Below are 21,748 nucleotides of genomic sequence, written 5' to 3'. Positions count from 1 at the left end.
TTAAATTTAAATGTGTTTTCATTCTTTCATCTCCTACTTGATAGAAGCCACTACTTTTTGAGGCTTCTACAGCAGTCGGTTTTAACCATGCCTTGCAAAAATTATCATGATCTTAAAAGTCCTTCCTCTTAGAACTTGCTTTTAGCCTTTTCATTACTCTACAATTTCTGGAATACAGAAATTGAATCAATGACAGTGAGTCTTGAACAGCTTGGAGGTCTCAGGGATGTAAGAAAGTTGTATGGTAGTCCAAAGGTGGTTCACTTCATTAAATTCATACTCTGTCAGATTTTCACCATTTCATATAGCAAACACGAAAATCTTGTTGAGATTTCACTCAAGTTATTTGTTAACAGATACTAGGAGAAACTTGGGAAGAGTCTAAATATAACTTAAAAACGATATCATCTTACCTGACCATTACGTTTGTTTTGTTTATGTTTTTAATTGCTTTCCCTATTACCCAAGTTAACATGTGTTTACACTCTAGCCATGCTCATGAGGAACCTGTATATAGCCCAAGAGGCAGTTGTTCAAACAGAACAAGTGGACACTGAGTGGTTTAGAATCAGGAAAGGTGTGAGTCAAGGTTGCAGTCTTTCAACATACTTATTCAATCTGTATGCTGAGCAAATAATCTGAGAACTGGATTATGTGAAGAAGGATTGGAGGAAGACTCATTAACAACCTGCAATATGCAGATGATACAATCTTGCTTGCTGAAAGTGAAGAGGACTTAAAATATGTACTGATGAAAATCAAAGACCACAGCCTTCAGGAAGGGTTGCACCTCAATGTAAAGAAAACAAAAAGCTCACAGTTGAATCAATAACATCAAGATAAATGGAGAAAAATTGAAGTTGTCCAAGATTTCTTTTTGTTCAGATCAATTATGAACACTCACGGAAGCAGCAGTCAAGAAACCAAACAACGTATTGAAAATCTGTTACACAAGAACTCTTTAAAGTGTTCAAGAGCAAAGATACCAATTTGAAGACTCTAGGTTGTGTCTGGCCCAAGCCATGGTATTTTCAGTAATCTCATATGCATATGAAAGTTGGACAATGATTAAGGAAGCTGTAGAAGAACTGATGCATTTGAGTTATGGTATTGAAGGAGAATATTAAAAATACCATGGACTGCCAGGAGAACAACCAAATCTGTGTTAGAAGCTGGAAGAAGTACAGTCAGAATATTCCTCTGAAGCCAGGATGGCCAGACTTTATCTATCATACTTCATTATCAGGAGGGACCTTTCCCTGGAAAAGGCATTATGCTTGGTAAAGTGGAGGGTCAGCGAAAAAGAGGAAGACCTCCAAGAAGATGGAATGACACAATGGCAGCATCAGTGGGCTCAACCGTAGCAATGATTTTGAGACTGGCACAGGACAGGGCAGTGTTTCGTTCTGTTGTGCGTAATGTTGCTATGAGTTGGTACCGACTCAATGGCACCTAACAACAACAACAACACCCTCTCACCAGTAAGTTACTTCCCCTTCCTTCCCACCCCTGGTAATGATCAAAGACTATCTTCTTTAGCATGAAAACCTTAAGTTTTTACAACAGTCATCTCATACAATATTTGTCCTTTTGTGACTGACAAATTTCACTCAATATAATGTCCTGCAGGTTCACCCATGCTATGAGGTGTTTTGCAGATTCACCGTTATTCTTCAACATTAAATAGTATTCACTGTGTCTATGTACCAAAGTTTGTTTATCTATTCTTCTGTTGATGGACATGTATGCTGTCTCCAGCTTTTGGCTATTGTGAATAGTTATAATGAACATGGGTGTACATATTATCATGTTTTGGCTCTTATTTCTTGAGGATGTATACCAATTAGAGGGATTGCTTGGTCATATGGTATCTCTATATCCAGCTTTTTGAGGAAGTGCCATACCATTTTCCATAGTGGTTGCACCATTTTACAGTCCCCACAGCAGTATAGTCTCTCCACATCCTCACTAGCAATCGTTGTTTTCTGTTGTTTTGAATTTTGCTATTAATGCTGGGGTGAGATGATATCTTACTGTTATTGTGATTTGCATTTCTCATTGTGGGCTAATGCGTCAGACTGCAAAGTTGTTTGAACTTCAAGGTCAATGGTTCAAGCTCACCAGCTGCTTCTTGGAAACCCTATACAGGGTTGCTATGGGTTGGAATCAACTCAATGGGCACTTAACAACAACAACGATTAATAATCATGAGCATTTCTTCACAGGTTTGTTGGCCACCGCCTCAATGTCTTCTTCTTTGGTGAAGTGTCTGCTCATGTCCTCTGCCCATTTTTTTAATTGAATTGTTTTATTCTTATAGAAGTGTTGAAGTTTCCTATAAATTTTAAAGATCTGCACATTGTCTGATACCTGACCATAAAGTTTTGACATGCAAAAGAAATAAAGGGATGAGTCAAAAACTACTTTCAAAGTCTAAACTGTAGCTTTCAATTCTTTCTCTATGAAACAAATATGAAGAATCTAAAAGAGGAAGGTCACTATCTCCATAAGTTTCACCACCTTACCAATGAAGCTGAAAAAACCCTTTAGGACCTATGCCAGAGGTTATAATGAATGCTAATAATCAAAATACACAAAAACAATTCAGAAATGGGAGAAGTAAGGGAAGAAAAAGGCTTACGGTAAACAGAACACAACAATATAAGAAGGAAGCAAAATATAAAGTACCTATTGTCCGCTAACTCTAGTCCAAAATAATACAAAAACAAAAAAAACATAAGTCCCTTCTGGGATTTCACAAGTGAATACTATTAATTTGCGAAGACAGCTTCAAGAGATGCTATTCCTATTTTTCTTCTTCATAGAGCGTAAGCAATGCTTTTCTTGTGGTACTGTTTATTATTATCATTTATTTTTATTTATTCGAGAAGTTCCTGTTTGTATGGTTTTAAGAATACAACATATAAGAGGGGTATATTGTTAAGTGCCATCGAGTCTGTTCCAACTCATAGCAATCTTGCATAATTCATGTTGGCACTGTACGATAAGTAATGGACTACAAGATCGGTTTGAATTGCAACATCGGCAGTTCAAATCAACCAGTCGCTCCTTGGAAACCCTATACAGGGTCGCTAAGGCGCTCTGGTGGTGTCGTGGGTTATATGTTGGGATGTTAATCACAAGGTCAGCAGGTTGAATCCACCAGTTGCTCTACAAGAGAAAGGTGAGGCTTTCTGCTCTTGTAAAGATACACAGCCTCAGAAACACTATACAGGAATCGAGTTGACAGCATTAAACAACAACATATGCCTAGCAACTGAATCAATTATGACTCACAGTGATCCTATAAGACAGAGTAGAACTGTCCTTAGGGTTTCCAAGGCTGTTAATCTTTATGGAAGCAGACTGCTCTCTTTCACCCATGGAGTGGCTGGCAGGTTCGAAAAGCTAACTTTTTGGTTAGCTTAAAGCTGCACCACCACAGCTCCTTTGGATGATATATAGGAAGGTTAGATTAATACTTTTTCCAATGTTGCTGTTGTTAGGTGCCATTGAGTTGGTATCAACTCATAGCGACCCTATGCACAATGTTTTTCCAATATCCTCTGAATTTACTCCCAATTTATTTAGACAGGAATTGAGTTCATCAGACAATAGTGAAGAAAAAATAATTGTAAATGTGAGAAAAATAAACCTTTTCAACAAAAATACATGTCTTTAAAGTACAGGTATCCCCCAACTTGTGATGGGATTCTGTTCTGATGACTCCAACTTAAGCTGGCTCTCACCTAAATCAAATGCCTTTAAAAAATTGTTTTAAATCTTATGGCCTTTTATTATCAGTATCTTCATAAATCCAATTTCATTTGTCTTTGGGAGTTGGAAATATTACATATAAATGTACAGATACATTTTAACAGATACATACTGTGGTGCTGTGGGTTAATGTGCTGGACTGTAAAGTTGGTTTAATCAAAAGGTCAGAAGTTCAACCTCACCAGCCACTCCTCAGAAACCCTATACAGGGGTGCTATGGGTCTGAACTGACTCGATGGCACTTAACAACAACAACACATACATATTACTAATGATAAGATGTAACAAAACCCAAAAAAACAAATTTTTAAGTGTGGTTGTTGTAACAAGAATATGTGGTAAGTCAGAGTCTCCTGTATAGGAGAGAGGTGAAAAGGGCACAAGGTGTCAGTTACAGGATTTATGTTGCTGTGTGCAATCAAGTTGATTCCTATCAATAACAACTCTATAGGAAGAGCAGAATTCCTCACAGGGTTTCCCAAGCTGTTATTTTTATGAGAGCCTATCATCAAATCTCTTCTCCCAGAGAACTTGTGGTGGGTTCAAGTAATCATCCTTTTGGTTAGCAGCCAAGTGCTTAACAACTCTGCCAACAGGGTTCCTTATGGAAGTCATGTTGTTGTTAAGTGCTGTCGAGTCAGTTCCAACTCATAGCAAGCCTGTATAGGGCTTTCGAAGAGCAGCTGATGGGTTTGAACTGCCAACCTTGTGACGTGAAGTCTAGTGCTGATCCTACAGCGTCACACCAGAAGTCACAGTAACATCAAATTCACGCACAAAAATTTGGAGGGATCAGGTTCAGACACGTACTCCTATAAAGTTGTCTGAAAAGTGAAACAAATTTATCCTATTTTCCCAACTGGTTTCTATTATTAAAAATTTAAATATAAACCATATGGGTGAAAAATGAAATCAATAATAAAGTTGAAAACTTTGACAAGGAAGGAAATACATTCTAGGATGCTGAATACCACAGAATACAATGGCTTTTGAATCTTTTCTTAAAATTTCAGTCTTTACTGGATGGAATTTGGAATCTCTCCCCTGCCCATTCCTTATCACCCACATCTCATCTACCTCTCAAATTCCAATTCTTTGGAATCTCTGGAACTTAGCTCCTTCTCTTTTTTGTCTAAGATTTATAATGTTTAATAGAACTAGTCTGCTATCTCACATACCACCAGTATGTGTCACTGGGCAGTCCCATGACATGTTCTTAATAGAACAGCAATTAAACCCTTTAGAGTCTATAAAATATATTAATAAAGACAGGAAAGACTTTCTTCATCTTTTTATAGAAAATGGGAGTAGGGAATAGTCTAGGAAGAACCGTTAAGATGGAAAATGAAAAAAAAAATAACAGGGGCCGTTTCAACAAAATTACTTTAAAAAGCATAAGATGAATTTATCAGAAACATAATATACAAACGTATGCAAATAATTACATGGAGTTGACATACAGAACAATGCATTTCATGGTATCTGACACGGGAAATGGCTAAGGAATCTTGTAGTTTATATTATGCTGTGAGATCTCAAGATCTATGTGAGATTTGTCTTTTTTGTCTTTCTTAGATAAACATGTGCCTGCTAACAATGATTTTCTGGATCAACACTTAAAAAACAGGAAACAAACAAAAAAAAATGTCATGACTTTTTCTTATTTAAAAGATACAAATAGACTCTGGTGAACTAGGGTTCACCAGAGAATAGGTACATTTTCAGATGCCTCTCTAAATATGCTAAGCAGACTTTTATATCCATGAAAGGTGAGAAGATATTTCTAAACGTGCTTTGTATTTATATGGACAGTATTAGAAAGAAGAAGAGAGCAACTGTATTCCTCAACACTGTGTTGGGAAACAAACACCAGAAGAATAACAATATGGAAGAGACCAAGGCAGATTTCATTACGGTAGAGTGCCTACACTTCCTCATAACTTGGATTTACACACTGCAAATCCTCTGATCTGATTACCTCCAGTGATCACGTAAAATACCGGCTTTAAACTCTTTGCCTTAGTGATAAAACAGCCACTTTGATTCACAACGAGACATTCACAATAAAGTATATTGTAAACGTACCTGTCCACAGCCTGGGGCATTGCACACAAACGGTCTGTCGTCTCCCATATTTCATATAGCAGAGCGGAGCTGAGGAGGGGGGACATAGAGGGGAAAAGTTATGTTAAATACGCTGGAGAAAAAAAAGTGCTTCAAAAATATCAAGCCTAGAAACAGGTGTCCCAAGAATGCCATTTATCTAAGCTGTAAACACAGACTACTTTGGGGAGACCCATTAGACAGGTGGCATATGATCTACTGTGCCTCAATTGAAACTTTTAATTAGAAAAATTTAGGCTTAAATATTCAAGGAATTTTAAACCTTTTCCAAGCCTTTCCCTTTTTAGGCCACAGTATATAACACACTTCTCCAGTCTGCTGAATTACAACCAGTGCAGTTCCCCATGTCAATAAATCCACTGAACGCTCGATGCGGAAGCCATATTTCTAAACTAGAGAAGACCAAAATTTGTCATTTAATTAATTAAGGGATTATAGGAGGGGTGCTCCATTTTACAGGGCTATAATCTGGCTCCCTGGTGTATAAACTACGAGACTGTTGGCAAGGGCCGTTTATCCCAGATTATTGCCAAAGAAAACAAAGCACCCATGCTATTGGGCTACATGGGAAATGATTTTCATTAATAAAAAAATAAAAATAAAAACCTTCTCTCTCCACTGGGAGCCTCCTTCTCCCCCCACCAATCGTCTGTGGCAAATGGAGAAATATCGGTGCCCTTCCCCCTCTGATTCTATTTATGGCTAGATTTTTAAAAGCAGCAATAAAACAAATGTCGACTCTTTGGGGGTTTACTGGGTGAATATGTTCCGGCTGTTTGTGCTGCTCTCGGCCAGAGATCTTGGACTGCTCTGTTGCAGCCAACAGATGTGTGCTGCTGCAGGGGATAAAAGAAAAGGCACTAAAAGGCATCACTATCCATCCCCTCTATTTCACTGAAGAATTGAACAGGGTTTATACTGTTGTTGTTTTGTTTTAATTATTGAAGATGAACTCTTGAAATGTTGGTTGAAATTCTTGGTCAAAGAGCAATAACTATACTCTGAATGTGTCATGGAGATTTCTAATATCCCATATCCCCAACTAATAATAAAATATTCCTAAATCATATATAGTATTTTAAGTGTGAGAGTTAAAAAACAAAACAAAAAGCCTTCAGAGAATAAACTCCTAAAGGGCATTTTCAAACATTTTTCCCACAAGAGAGAAAAGTACACAAAAAGACTATGAAAAAGGAAAGATGAGAGAGGAAGAACCACAATTTGAATGTCTGGAAATGACAGAACTATTAACCAAATTTCAAATTTTTACCTTGCAGATAAACCAAAATGTCACATTAACCTCAGTTAGGCCTGCATTAAAATAAAATGCTAAAGTAGAGACTGAATCGGTAATTGGAAAACCAATTAAAACTTAAAATTCAGAGGGTGCCTGGGTAAAATCTCTCCTACTCTCTTAAGACTCACTCTGGGGTTGGAACGCAGTATTTCTGGTTATCTGATCAGCAATTCCACAACTAATCGGTGTTTAAAATTGTGGGGTGTCCCATAAAATACAAAGGGCTTCTAAGGTCATCTTTCAGTGTGATAGGTACAGGGTCTAACTATGAAGAAAACTGATGTTGCAGCACTGCTGTAATGGAAGAGTCTGTATGTACATACGTGTACACAGATTTATATCACATTTAGCCAGGATAAATTGTTTCAATAAATTCTGTTCCTAGGAGAGACCAGCTCAAGCTGATGACTGGGTACTGGGAAAATGAGAGCTTCATTCTTCTTCACACAGCCTCAGGACAAGAGGGCTTTCTGGTTTGTTTGTTTTAAATACATGATGATTTTTTAGCACTTTCTGGAACTAAAACATAATGCAAAAAATAAATACAAATAAATAAATGCAAAGATGAAGGCCATTATGGCTGAAAATTTTATCTGAACACTCTCAGAAAGCAGTTCAACTTCTGGAAAAATTCCTAATAACTGCTGTGCTGGAGACAATTTCATTTCCTAGTCCCAGAACTTGCTTTCCTAATATAATCATGAACTGAGAATTTTATTTCAACAAGGTCCTCTAACATATTTTCAACCAAGAAGTGAGGTATAAGGGCTAGAGCAGAAATAACACAAGAACCAGCCAGAACTTCTTACCTTTATCTTGGTTCTGTGAATTGGGCTAAGTTTTCTCACTTTTCTGTTAGAGAAGGGAAAGGCTCTTACCTGATGAGTGGAGTACTATTGTTATAAAAAGTAGTTAAATAAATTCTGGCATGGTTTCTTTCAAACCACAAGATTCAAATTTTAACTTGGTTTTGTATAATCATATCACAACACATGGCTTTCAAATTTTATTTAGTGACATCTTTATTAGAAAAGGCGATGAAAAAAATGATTTTCTGAAAGTCGAAAGAAAACAAAAACCTAAAAATCAGCAAATTGGGGGAGGGATCAAAATGTAACAAAAGTAAGCATTTTCATGGCTCTTAAATATTCAGATCTATAGTGACTGACTAGGATTTCCTGCTTCCCTTTCAATTGTTGCCTTATGTTTGCCATTTTCACCAAAGGGAGATCACAATAGACAAAAGAATGACCTTTCTTAAATAATACAATTATTTTTAAGCCTCAATCTCTTGTCTTACTTTATGAAAAATTTCACTTTAAAATTAAATACTAAAAAGATTTTTTAATTTAAATATTTAATAATGATAATGATGACCTATCTCCCCATTAAAAATAAAAAATTCCAGCTAACATCTTTTTAAAAAAAATTTCTCCTTCATTCCCAGTTTGCTGCATTAATTGTTACAAAGAATGTCAATACTTATTTCTACCTGACATTTAAAATAAGTCTCTAATTGTAAGAGATTAAACTGATGCCATCTCCCAAACAAAAATCAACACGTTTCTATGGTATAAACAGGCTGAGACAAAAAATGAAATCTTCTTGAATAATGATGCTGCCATTCACTTGAATTTAACTCACAGCCCATTTGTAACTATACTGCTTGACAAGTAGATCATGTGTCTGGGTAAGACAGTCTGTTTCTGGATCTATTCTTCAAGAGGAAATTCAAGCATTTTATGCAACTAAACAATAAATGACAGTAGAGGAATAGACACATTAAAAGGCATTGCCAAGGTGAAAGGAGATGCTTTCAGTGGGGATCTTAGGAACTAACAGGAAAACAAAGATGTATAAAAAGGTCGACCTAGAGACAAAGGTCTTTAGAGGAAAATGTTCATGCATTCAAGGCCATTACAAGGCACACACAATACAAATTACTATTTACTCAAAAGAGAAAATCATCTAAATGCTATGAGAGAAGAAAAGTAAAGAAAAACCAAGGTTTAGAAGATTTTTAATAACTTGGATAATTTCACAAAATCTATGCTAATTTTGCCAGCAAAGAATTCTAAAATAGTCTTGTACCAACATGCAAGGAAGAAAATAGATTATGCATCTATACCTCTCTCTTCTGTTAGTTGTCACAGAGTCGAATGCAACTAATGACAAGCCTTTGTGTGTGGTCAAACTGCTCCATAGGAGTTTCAAAGTTGTGAACTTTTGGAAACTGGTTCCTGAGGTATGTCTCGGTAGGTTCAAACTGGCAACCTTTGGATAAAATTGTCTAGCACTTAATCATTTGCAACACCCAGGAATTCTATTTCTCTCTCTACCTTTCTCTATTTATATAGGATATAAATATAGGTCTTTCTTTTCTTTCTTTTTTTTAACAGAACAGGAGTTAGTCACTGAGGTCTATAAAGTCAATTCTCTGAACCTGGTTGTGATACTCTTTTTCAGAACCAACTAATGTTATCAATAAGAAGGACTGACTTTAAATATGGAATAAAAGCCACACACAATCACATCTAGGGACAACTTCTTGGGTTCCTAATACTGGATATAAAAAAATATATGGAGGGCATTGTTGTTGTTGTTAAGTACCGTCGAGTCGATTCCGACCCATAGCGACCCTGTACAGGGTTTCCAAGGCTGTAAATCTTTATGGGAGCAGAACGCCTCATCTTTCTCCCGCGGAGCGGCTGGTAGTTTCGAACTGCTAGCCTTAAGGTTCACAGCCCGATTCGTAACCACTATGCTACCAGAGCTCCTTATGGAGGGCATATGCATCATAAAAAAATCAAAGATTCATAAAAATCAGGAAAGAACCTAGTTATCTTTCATTCATTAAACATTACTAAGAAACTATTAAGTATGAGGCAAAATAGACATAAAAACAAAAAGATATAGTCCTATGAGTTAGTCATATATTTAAAAAATACCCCTACAAAAAAATGAATCTTATATTCTTCTAGTATGAAAGAAACCAGGTAAGCAGTAACAATGACAGCTTAATTTACAAGTTCAGTTAGTCAGAGGTCAATCATTACTTAGATCTCTTGCTATTTCTCCTACTGTTTATTATCACTTATAAAATTATTTTGCTAACAATTTTAGGGTATAGACAAGAGCACAAAAAAGATTGGCTAAAAAAAAAAGGGGGGTAAAAGATTGTTTGAAAGTAATAATCAAAATTTACTTTTGGATGATACATATTTAGTCAGTTTTAGAATTCATTAATTCACCCAATGCCTATTATATGTTGTTGTTGTTAAGTGTGGTTGAGTCAGTCTGAGTCATACCAACCCTCCTGTATAGGGTTTCGGAGGAGAGAGTGGTGGGTTTGAACTGGCAACCTTGTGGCTCCCAGTCCAGTGCTGACCCTAAAGCACCACACCAGGTGTCCATTATATGTTTGAGGCCCCAGGAATTTAATAGTGAATGAGACAGAGAAGCTTTCTGTCATCACAAAGTTTACTTACATTTTAAAATAAGAGATAAACCCTAAATGAGTAAACAAAATAATTTTAGATCAACAGCATATAATTGTTATGCTAATGACTAGAGAGATTGCCAAGTTGGTTCCGACTCATAGCAACCAACCCTGTATAGGGTTTCTGAGGAGTAGCCTGTGGATTCAAACCACTGACCTTGTGGTTAGCAGTCCAGCGCATAGCCTATAATGCCACAGGTGGTCTCCAAAGAGGGGCCTAGTTTAGTTTTATGAGTAAAAAGGAAAGGCAATAGTTTATTATCTGTGAACAAAGGGGAGTGGGGTAAAACATAGATAGCTAGACTGAAAACAAAAGGAATCCTGGTGGTATAGTGGTTAAGCACTGGGCTACTAACCAAAAAAAATCAGTGGTTCGAACCCACCAGTTAGTTGTTTCATGGACAAAAATGTGATCGTCTGTTTCCGTAAAGAACTTGAACACCCTATGGGTCAGTTCTACTTTATCCTATAGGGTCCTTATGAGTCAGAATCTACTCTAGGACCATTTTGGTTTACTATACCAAGAATGACAAATTCAAGAGGAATGGTGTAACATTCATCATCATAAAGAACATTTATCTAGAAGGACAATGACTGCTGTCTGTGATAAAATAATATCCATATGCATACCAGTAAGGTCAGTTAATATCATTATTATTCAAATTTATGTACTTAACACTAAAGCAAATTATGATGTAACTGAAGAATTCTACAATCTTCTTTGGTTTAAAACTGATCAAATATGCAATCAAGATGTACTGATAAACATGAAAAACCTGAGGATATTAGCTGAGTGAGTCAATCACAAAAGGTCAAACATTGTATGAAACCACTATTGTAAAAACTCAAGAAAAGGTTTTTATACTAAAATAAACATTCTTTGATGGTTACCAGGGGTAGGAGTGAAGGGAAAGTAATTCACTGGCTAGAGGGCAGACACATGTTCAGTTGGGTGATGGGCAACAGGGAGGGCAATATACAAGAGGGAGGCTGGAAGAAGAATGAAGAAGATAGGTGAAGACACAGTGAGGTATACAGGACTAATGGGGATAGAGGTAGTGATATACACACACACACACAAGCTTGGAACACCATTGTTCTGTGTGTAGATACATGGACAGGGACACAGGCTGAATGGGTAATGGAGAATGAGTTGTGTATATATATATATAAATCCCACAAACACATGGGTAACCACAGGGAAGAAATGAGACAACTGTTGTTGCATGAGAGGACTGCAATCATTGAGATACAACAAAGAGTATGATTTGTTGAATGTTAAACTGATGATATTGTCTATAAACCTTAATTCACAATAAAAGTTTTTAAAAAAACAAAGAAGAAGAAGAAAAAAAAAAGATGTACTGATAATTACTGGTGACTGAAATGCAAAGGTTGGAAACAAAGAAGAAGGATCAATAGTTGGAAAATATGGCCTTGGTGATAGAAATGATACTGAAAATTACATAACAGAATTTTGTAAGATCAATGCCTTATACATTGCAAATCCCTTTTTTTAAACAACATTGTTGTTGTTCTTAAGTGCCACATAAAAGGCAATTATATACATGGATATCACCACATAGAATACACAGTAATCAAATTGACTACGTTTATGGGAAGAGACTCAATGGCACTTATTAAAAACAATAAGGGGAAGAGAGTGGAAAAGCTCCATGTCATCAGCCAAAACAAGGCCAGGAGCAGACTGTGGAACAGATCATCAATTGCTCATATGAAAGTTCAGAGAAGCTGAAGAAAATTAAAGCAAGTCCATGAAAGCCAAAATATGACCTTGAAAATGTTGTTAAGTGCCACTGACTCAATTCTGAATAAATCATAGCGACCCTTATGGTTAACAGCCCAGTGCTTATCCTGTAGTGCCACACTAGAACATGTAATGTACAAAGTATGAATATATCTCACTGAATTTAGACACCATCTCACAAGAACAAATTAGATGCATCAGACACTAATAACCAAAGACCAGAAGAGCTGTGGGATGACATCAAGAACATCACACAAGAAGAAAGCAAAAGGTCATTAAGAAGACGAAGAAGGAAAAGGCAAAAATATGTCAGAAGAGACTTTGAAACTTGCCCTCCAGCATAGAGATGCTAAAGGTACTATAAGAAATAAGCCAAAGAGCTAAACAGAAAATTTCAAAGGGCAGCTCAAAAGACAAAGTCAAGTATTATAATGAAATGTGCAAAGACCTGGAGTTAGAAAATCAAAGGGAAGAACATACTCAGCATTTCTCAAGCTGAAAGAACTAAAAAATAAATAAACAAATCAAGCCTTGACTTGCAATATTGAAGGATTCCATGGGCAAAATATTGAATGAAGAAAGTATCAAAAGAAGATCGAAGGTTAAAAAAAAAAAAGATGGAAGGTACATAATGAGTCACTGTAACAAAAAGAAATAGTCAGTGCTCAACCATTTCCAAGAACTGATGTTACTGAAGGAAGAAGTCAAAGCAGCACTGAAGGTATTGGTGAAAAGTAAGAGTTCAAGAAATTGACAGAATACAAACTGAAATCTTTCAATAAACCAATGAAGTATTTATTACAGGCACTCACTCATCTATACCAAGAAATATAAAAGCCAACTACCAGGCCAACCAAATGGAAGAAATCCACATCAAATCCATTTCAAAAAAGGTGACCCAATAGAATGCAGAAATCATCAAAGAGTATCATTAATATCACATGCAAGTAAAATTCTGCTTAAGATAATTTAAAAATGGCTACACCAGATATCAACAAGGAGCTATCAGAAACTCAAACCAGATTCAGAAGAAGACATGGAACTAGGGATATTACTGCTAATGTTAGATGGATCTTGGCTGAAAGCAAAGAATACCAGAAAGATGTTTATTTGTGCTTTATTGACTATGCAAAGGTTTTCTACTGTGTGTATCATGACAAACTATGGATAACATTGAAAAGAATGAGTATTCCAGAATACTTGATTGTGCTTATGTGGAACCAGTACATAGACCAAGAGGCAGCAGTCGTTCAAACAGAACAAGGGGATACTGAATGGTTTAAATCAGGAAAGGTACGTGCCAGGGCTGTATTCTTCCACCACATTTATTCAATCTGTATAATAAGCAAATAATCCATGGAAGTGGAATATATGAAAAAGAGTGTGGTATCAGGATTGGAGGAAGACTCATTAACAGCCTGCGATTTGCAAATGATACAATCTTGCTTGCTGAACGTGAACAGGAATTAAAATACTACTTACTGATGAAGATTAAAGACCACAGCCTTCAGCACAAATTATACCTCACTGTAAAGAAAACAAAAATCCTCACCACTGGACCACCATGATAAATGGAGAGAAGATTGAAGTTGTCAAAAACTTCATTTTGCTTGGATCCACAATCAACACTCATGGAAGCAGCAGTCAAGAACTCAAATGGTGTACTGCATTAGGCAAACAAGCTGCACAAGACCTCTTTAAAGTGTTAAAGAGCAAAGATGTCAGTTTGAGAACTATGGTGCACCTGACCTATGCCATGGTGTTGTCAATATCCTCATATGAATGTGAAAGTTGTACAGTGAATAAGGAAGACCATAGAAGAATCGATGCATCTGAATTATGGTGCTGGAGAAAATATATAAAGTACCACGGACTGCCAGAAGAACAAACAAATCTGTGGTGGAAGAAGTACAGCCAGAATGCTCCTTAGAAGCCAGGATTATGAGACTTCATCTCTCATACTTCCGACATAATATTATCATGAGGGACTAGTCCCTGGAGAAGGATATCATGCTTGGTAAAGTGGAGGGTCAGCAAAAAATAGGAAGATCCCAATGAAATGGATTGGTGCAGTGGCAGCAGCAATGGACTCAAGCGTAACAACAACTGTGAGGATGCCCAAGACAAACCAGTGTTTTGTTCTGTTGTGCATAGGATCACAATTAATCAGAACCAACTCAATGGTACCTAACAACAACTTATTTAAGACACCTTTTAAATATATATTTACAACTACTTTGTGCCTAACCTAGGGCACACTATATGACTACCCCCAAACAATTATATCCTTATCATCCAAATAACACCTTTCATGTTGGCTATAAACAATTTGAAAATTTAGACAAGCACCCAAACAGAGCTCTTTAGTTTTTTATTAGAGTGCTAAAAATAAGGAGCTCTGGTAGCGCAGTGGTTACAAATTGGGCTGCGAACCTCAAGGTCAGCAGTTCGAAACTACCAGCTGTTACGTGGGAGAAAGATGAGGCTTTCTGCTCCTGTAAAGATTTACAGCGTCGGAAATCCTGTACCCTGCACAGGGTTGCTATGAGTCGGAACCGTCTCCACGGCACATAACCAACCAACTAAAAATAGAGAGGAGGAAGATATTTAACTAAACCTTGAAAACAATACCTAGGTCAGAACTATTAAAATATACATTCAAGTACAAAAGAGTGCCAATCAAGAATGCAGCAGAAAGGGCACCTTTATATAGCACTTTTGGAACAAATTTGGACAATCTGTCTAGAAAGCAATCTGGCAATTTGTTGTTGTCAGGTGTTATTAAGTCAGTTCCAACTCAGTGCAACTCCATGTGCAACAGAATGAAACACTGCCAACCTCACACTTATTGTTATGCTTGAGCCCCCTGTTGTGGTAGATCAATTCACCTCATTGGAGATCTTCTCTTGTTTGTTAACCCTACACTTTACCAAGCATGATGTTCTTCTCCAGGACTAGTTGTTACTGACAATATATCCAAAGTACAAAAGACAAAGTCTAGTTTTCAAGGAGCAATCCAATCATACTTCTTCTAAAACAACTTGTTTGTTCTTCTGACACCTCACGGTACTTTTAATGCCCTTTGTCAATACCATAATCCAAATACATCGATTCTCCTAAGTCTTTTTTAGTCACTGTCCAGCTTCCACATGCATATGAGGCAATAGAAAAACACCATGGCTTGGGTTATGTGCACATTACTCCTCAAAGTGACATCTTTGCTCTTTTAACATTTTAAAGAGGTTTTTGCAGCAGATTTGCCTAATGTAATACATAGTTTGATTTCTGGTAATATTTGTACTAAATGTCTTAAAGTGTTTTACATCCGTCAGACAAGTTATTTTTCTTTCAGGACTGTAATCTGAGGTAAAGCCAGAAACTTGGGTTATTTACATATTAAAATGTTCAACATAGTAATATTTATGACAGAAGAAATAAAACAACTTTAACTGTAAATTAAGAAGAATGGGTAATCAAATTAAGGTACTGGATTATATTTAAATTGTTAAGAACAGCATTTTAAAAAACTAATGACATGAGAAAATGTTATACGTTAAGTGGAAAGGCAGGATACAAAAATGTATATGCAAAATAAATCCAGATCTATTAAAAAACAAGCAAAAAGTTTATGACATTTGTTGCTTTGTGCACTTGGGAGAATAGTAATAGGAACATGTTGTTCTGACTCACAGAAACCCCTCATAGGATTTCTGAGGAGTAGCTGGTGGGTTTAAACAACTAACCTAGTGGTCAGCAGTCCAGTGTTTAGCCTACAATGCTACACCAGGACTTCAATAGGAATACGTTGTTGCTGTTAAGTGTCATCAAGTTGGTTCCAACTCATAGCGACCCTGTATAGGGTTTTCTAAGGAGTGGCTGGTGAGTTTGAACCATCAACCTTGCAGTTCAAACTGACCTTGCAGTCCAGTATTTATTCTACACCACCATACCAGGTATCAGTTAAAGATGCTTTTAGTCGTGTCCTTAATATCCATGCTGCTGTGTGCCATGGAATTGGTCCTGACTCTTAGGGGCTCTATATGGGGTTTCTGAGACTGTAAGTCTTTACAGGAGCAGAAAGCCTAATCTTTCTCCCATGGAGCTGCTGGTGGATTCAAATTTCTGACCTTGAGATTAGCAGTCCAGTGTGTAACCCAGTAAGTTATCAGAGCTCCTTTAAATATCTATAATATATATTATTTTTAAAGAAATGATACAATAATGATCTCTTAGCTTAAAAGTGAGTTTCCTTAAAAAAAAAAAAAAAGCATAAACAAAGATAAGGGAATTATCATCATAATGCTAATAATGGTCTTTTTTGGATAAAGATATTTCAGGAGCTAAATTCTTCTTTGTACCTTTAGTGTTTTTCAAAGTTACAGTGATCATAGATCATATATACCTTTTTAAAAGTATTTTAATGTAACTTAATAATAAGAATTATTATAGGGAAAAAAAAAAAAAGAATTATTATGGAGTCCTGATTGGCGCTGTGCGCTTATGTGTCAGACTGCAAAGCTGTCTGAACTGCAAGGTCAGTGATTCAAGCTCACCAACTGATCCTTGGAAACCCTTGCACAGGGTTGCTATGGGTCAGAACCAACTCAACGGCATGTAACAGTAATAGTAAGAATGACTGCCAGTCTATATGATTTAAGGAAGAAAAAAAGAAACACGTCAAAGAATTGTTTTAAAAGGCTGTATCTGCCAGACGATTATTTTCAAGTACTAAACAGTGTGTTTGTTTTGTTTTAAATGTTTTATTGTGAATTATGTGATAGTTTACATGGGAGAACATTAGTTTTACATTCATCCTACCATATATCATTTGACTGCCATGGTTACAATTCCCTCTATGCATCATCAACCAACCAAAGGGTACACCCTAAAAGCCTACCCCCCACCCCCACCCCCGGTCATCAGCACACAGCCCCTCTCCCTCTCTGGGTCTAAAGTCCCCAGCTGTTCCATCTCGCCACGTCATTGTCTCTGCCTCCATCTCTGGTGTCACTGCTTCTCTGGGTACAGTCCCGCTCTCCGCTCTTCTCCCTTGATGGTCCCAGGGACCTCCGCTCCTAGACTGTAAAGTTAATCACTCCCCTCCTTGCTACAAAACATCTACCTTTACATTTCCAACCCTCACAATCAGTCCTGATAACAATTATTCACTATTAAACAGTGCATTTTAAAAATCACACAAAATTGCTCATACTCTATCATAAAGAAACAAAATCAAATGATAAATTAAGTTCAGGAAGGACCACCATAAAAAATCTAAAATTATAAATAGCTTCATACAGAAAATAGGCATGATGGAAATTTAAACTTATATCTGCTATATACATAGAATGGAATCCTGGTGTGGAGCAGTAGGATAAGCACTGGATTGCTAACCACAGGTCAGTGGTTCAATCCCAGACACTCCTCAGAAACGCTATACAGGGTCACTATGAGATGGAACCAACTCGACAGCACTTAACAACAAGAAGCAAAAAGTATAAACACTGGCACTCCCTACCACAACCATCTTATCATTTTATGATCCATAGGATACTCAGTGATGCTATGATTTCATTACATCTAGAAAATTAACTTAAGGAAAAGATTCCAATAAACATATAATCTGAAAGTACAATAGTAAAAGGAAAAAAGAAGATTCAAGTTTTACTAGGAATCAGAATTATTTAGGAAGTAAAATTTCTCTTCATAAATTCTGGATCATTTTATTATTAAGCATAGCAGTCTTAAACTAATTAACCTTGTTTTAGATCAGGGTTCTTGTACCTTGTTAACTAACAGACTGGGATACTGAGGCAGAGAGTTACCCAAAAATAGACAAAAGAAGAATCATGTGACTTAAGTTATCTGTTTTCACATACTCCAACAAAATACAAAAATGGACACCACACCTTTTTAAAATTAAACAATTTGTAATTGAATTTTGTATTTCCAACTGTTTAGCACACAATTTTTGTTAAGTGCTATGGAGTTGGTTCTGATTCACAGTGACTCTGTACAGCAGGGGTGGGGAATGTCCAATCCTTAGACTGTATGATGTTGTTGTTGTTGTTAAGTGCTGTCAAGTCAGTTTCAACTCATGGCAACACTGTAATATGGTTTCTGAGGAGCAGCTGTTGATCCTGAATGGCCGACCTTGAGGTTCAAACCAACCTTGCAGTTCAGCTCCAGAACACCAGTATGTTGTCTTTTTTAAGTTCCAAAGAGCAGGTTCTGACTCATAGTGACCCTGTATAGAGTTTTCAAGGAGTGGCTGGTGAGTTTGAGCCACTGACCTTGTGGTTCAAACTGACCTTGCAGTCCAGTGCTTCATCCCAAAGCGCCACACCGAGGCCCTCAAAATCATTTGGTCTGGCCCTGCCAAGGCACCTGCAGTTCCAGTCATCACATTGGTGGTGGTGGTTATGTGCCGTGGAGTCAGTTCTGACTCATAGTGACCCTATACAGGGTTTCTGAGGTGGTAAATCTTTACAGGAGCAGAAAGCCTCATCTTTCTCCCACGGAACAGCTGGTAGTTTTGAACTGTTGACCTTGCAGTTCACAGCCCAATTCGTAACCACTATACTACCAGAGCTCCTTCAGTCATCACAATAGGGTAAGTTAATGAAACATTTGGCCAAATGTAGCAGGTTAATTTTTAAGTTGATAATTTTGAATGGCCCGCGAATGAGGTTATAAATATCCAAATGGCCCTTGGCAGAAAAAAAAGGTTCCCCACCCCTGCTATACAGGGTTTCCAAAGAGCAGCTGGTGGGTTTGAATCACCGACCTTGCAGTTAGCAATCCAGTACTTATCCTACAGTACCATAGTAGGAGTCATAGCAGCTTCTTAAATGCTTACATAAATTAATGTCTAAAAAACAAGTGAGAGACTTGAACAAGTTTGTGAAGTATTATTTTTGCCTAGGAAAATAAATGATGTTCATAGTGCTATGAGTGGGAACTAAATCGACAACACTTTACAACAACTACATAGTTTTAACATTTAGTATATTTTATTATAGTCTAATTTCTATATTTGGAGTCCTGATGTGGCACTATAGGATAAGCACTGAACTGCTAACAACAAGGTTAAATTCATAATCCAACTATAGTATACATCAAGAGTTGTCAAGCTTTACACATACTAGGTGTGAAGCTTACCATCAGTTTTTGTATGCCCCATAAACTAAGAACACTTTATATATTTTAAAAGGTTTTCAAAAAATTACTAGGCTATTTTGTGACATGTGAAAATTATATAAAATTCAAATTTCAGTACCCATAAATAAAGTTTTGCAGGGACACAGCCACAATCATTTGTTTATGTATTATCTATGGCTACTTTTGTGCTATAATGACAGAGCTAAGTAGTTGTAATGACACCTTATGGTCTACAAAGCCAACATATTTATAGAAAAAGTCTGCTGATTCTTGGTATATATGAGTCATCAAAACACATGGTCAATAAAGATATCTTAAATTATGACAAATATCAGGATTTAAATCTTTAATAAATAGTTTCCTAATGTAACTACTGAAGTGGCATTCTGGTATGGAGATAATAGGATAACTACTTGGCTGCTAGCAGCAAGGTCAGTATTTTAAACATAACAGCCGATCCTCAGAAACCCATACAGGATTGCTATGAGTCAGAACTGACTTGATGGGACTTAACAATGTAAGTTTTAATTTCTTCTTGTTTGGGTTTTCAAATTTTAGAAATTAGGTTTTCTTAAATTGTTGTTGTTGTTGTTAAGTGCCATCTAGTCAGTTCCGACTCATAGGAACCCTGTATAGGGTTTCCAAGGAGTAGTTGGTGGGTATAAACTGCCGACCTGTGGTTCATACAGTCCAGTGCTGATCCTACAGTGCCACACCAGAAGTCCTTTCTTAAATAAGGTACACTTATAAGTGCACACGAATTCATGGTGTGGCACTGTGAGTTAATGCGCTGGACTGCAAAATTGGTTTGAACTACAAAGTTAGCAGCTCAAGCTCACCAGCCGCTCCTTGGAAACCCTATACAAGGTTGTTTTGGGTCAGAACTGACTCAACATCACTGAACAACATACCATGTGGTGCTATAGAGTAAGTTCTAGACAGAAAGGTTGGTTTGAACTGCAAGATCAGTGGTTTGAACTCACCAGCTGCTCCTTGGAAACCCTTTACAGGGTCGCTATAAGTCAGAACCAACTCGACTACACTTATAACAACAACGTTAACATCAACTGGGTTCACAGTGGCTCTGTAAAATAATCATTGGACTGTGAACCACAGGTTGGCGGCTCGAGCCCACAGGAAAAAGTTTTTGCTTCCTCAAAGATTTAGCATCTCAGAAACTCTAGACAGGGTTTCTCTGAATGAGAACCAGCTTGACTGAACTTAATAACAACAACATAACATCAATTAAGCTAGATTGACAGTTCTCAAATGTTAGTATATTCACCTGGGCACTTTGTAGAACTAGACTTCTAGGCCTCCATGGATTCAGACTTGCTTGGCATTGGGCCCAGGAATCCACACTTTTAAAAAACACCCTGGGTAATTTTAGTGCACAGAGTCAGTGGACCACCCTTTGAGACCACTAGGATAGTTGGAGAGCTTATATTCCTTCCAGATGGAAAATAACTATTTTTCAAATTTGGCACTGTAAGACAACAGTCTCCAAAGTATGCTTTGGGAGTCCCTACAAATGCCTAAGACCCCTTTCAGAAGACTCATGGGGTCAAAGTCATATATGGCTAGACAATCTATTCAAAGGGCAAGATAGACCAGTGTAGCAGAGTATCCAAAGTACACAAATGTGGGTTTTGATTTCACATTACAGCTAATCTTTTATAAACCATTAATTTTTGGATATTGGTTTAGTGTCAAAGAAGAATATTCAAAATTATCTGATATTGTTGTTCTGTGACGTGCAGTCGGTTCCAACTCATAGTGACCTTGTACAGGGTTTCTGAGGCTGTAAATCTTTATGGGAGCAGAAAGCCTCATCTTTCTCCCACGGAACAGCTGGTACTTTCGAACTGCTCACCCTGAGGTTCGCAGCCCGATTCGTAACCACTATGCTCTGATAAAACTATTAAAATACTCCTTCCTTTTCCTATTACATATCTCTGTGCAACCAGATTTCTTCACTTCAACCAGAATAACGTATTGCAACAGATTAAATGCAGAAGCAGATAAGAGAATCCGGTTGCTTTCTATTAAGCCAGACATTAAAGAGTTTAGCAGCTCTTCTACCTAAATTATTTTGCTAAATGTAATAATTTTGTATTTAAAA

General features: G+C 37.0%; 1 protein-coding gene across 2 annotated transcripts in view; it reads right to left on the bottom strand.

The window, feature by feature from the left end:
• Positions 1 to 21,748, bottom strand: part of ATF7 (activating transcription factor 7) — a 96,385-nt gene that overhangs the window by 63,698 nt on the left and 10,939 nt on the right. For both annotated transcript variants that reach the window (XM_006869951.1, XM_006869952.1), the window contains exon 2: positions 5,863 to 5,931. In XM_006869951.1, the coding sequence (XP_006870013.1) occupies positions 5,863 to 5,910 (48 nt within the window). In that variant the 5' untranslated portion in view covers positions 5,911 to 5,931. The remainder of the gene's footprint in view (positions 1 to 5,862; positions 5,932 to 21,748) is intronic.

The sequence above is a fragment of the Chrysochloris asiatica genome, unplaced genomic scaffold (assembly GCF_000296735.1).
Source record: "Chrysochloris asiatica unplaced genomic scaffold, ChrAsi1.0 scaffold00138, whole genome shotgun sequence".
Taxonomy (NCBI): domain Eukaryota; kingdom Metazoa; phylum Chordata; class Mammalia; order Afrosoricida; family Chrysochloridae; genus Chrysochloris; species Chrysochloris asiatica.
The sequence above is the reverse complement of the archived record's forward strand: the minus strand, read 5'-3'. Positions and strand labels throughout refer to the sequence as shown.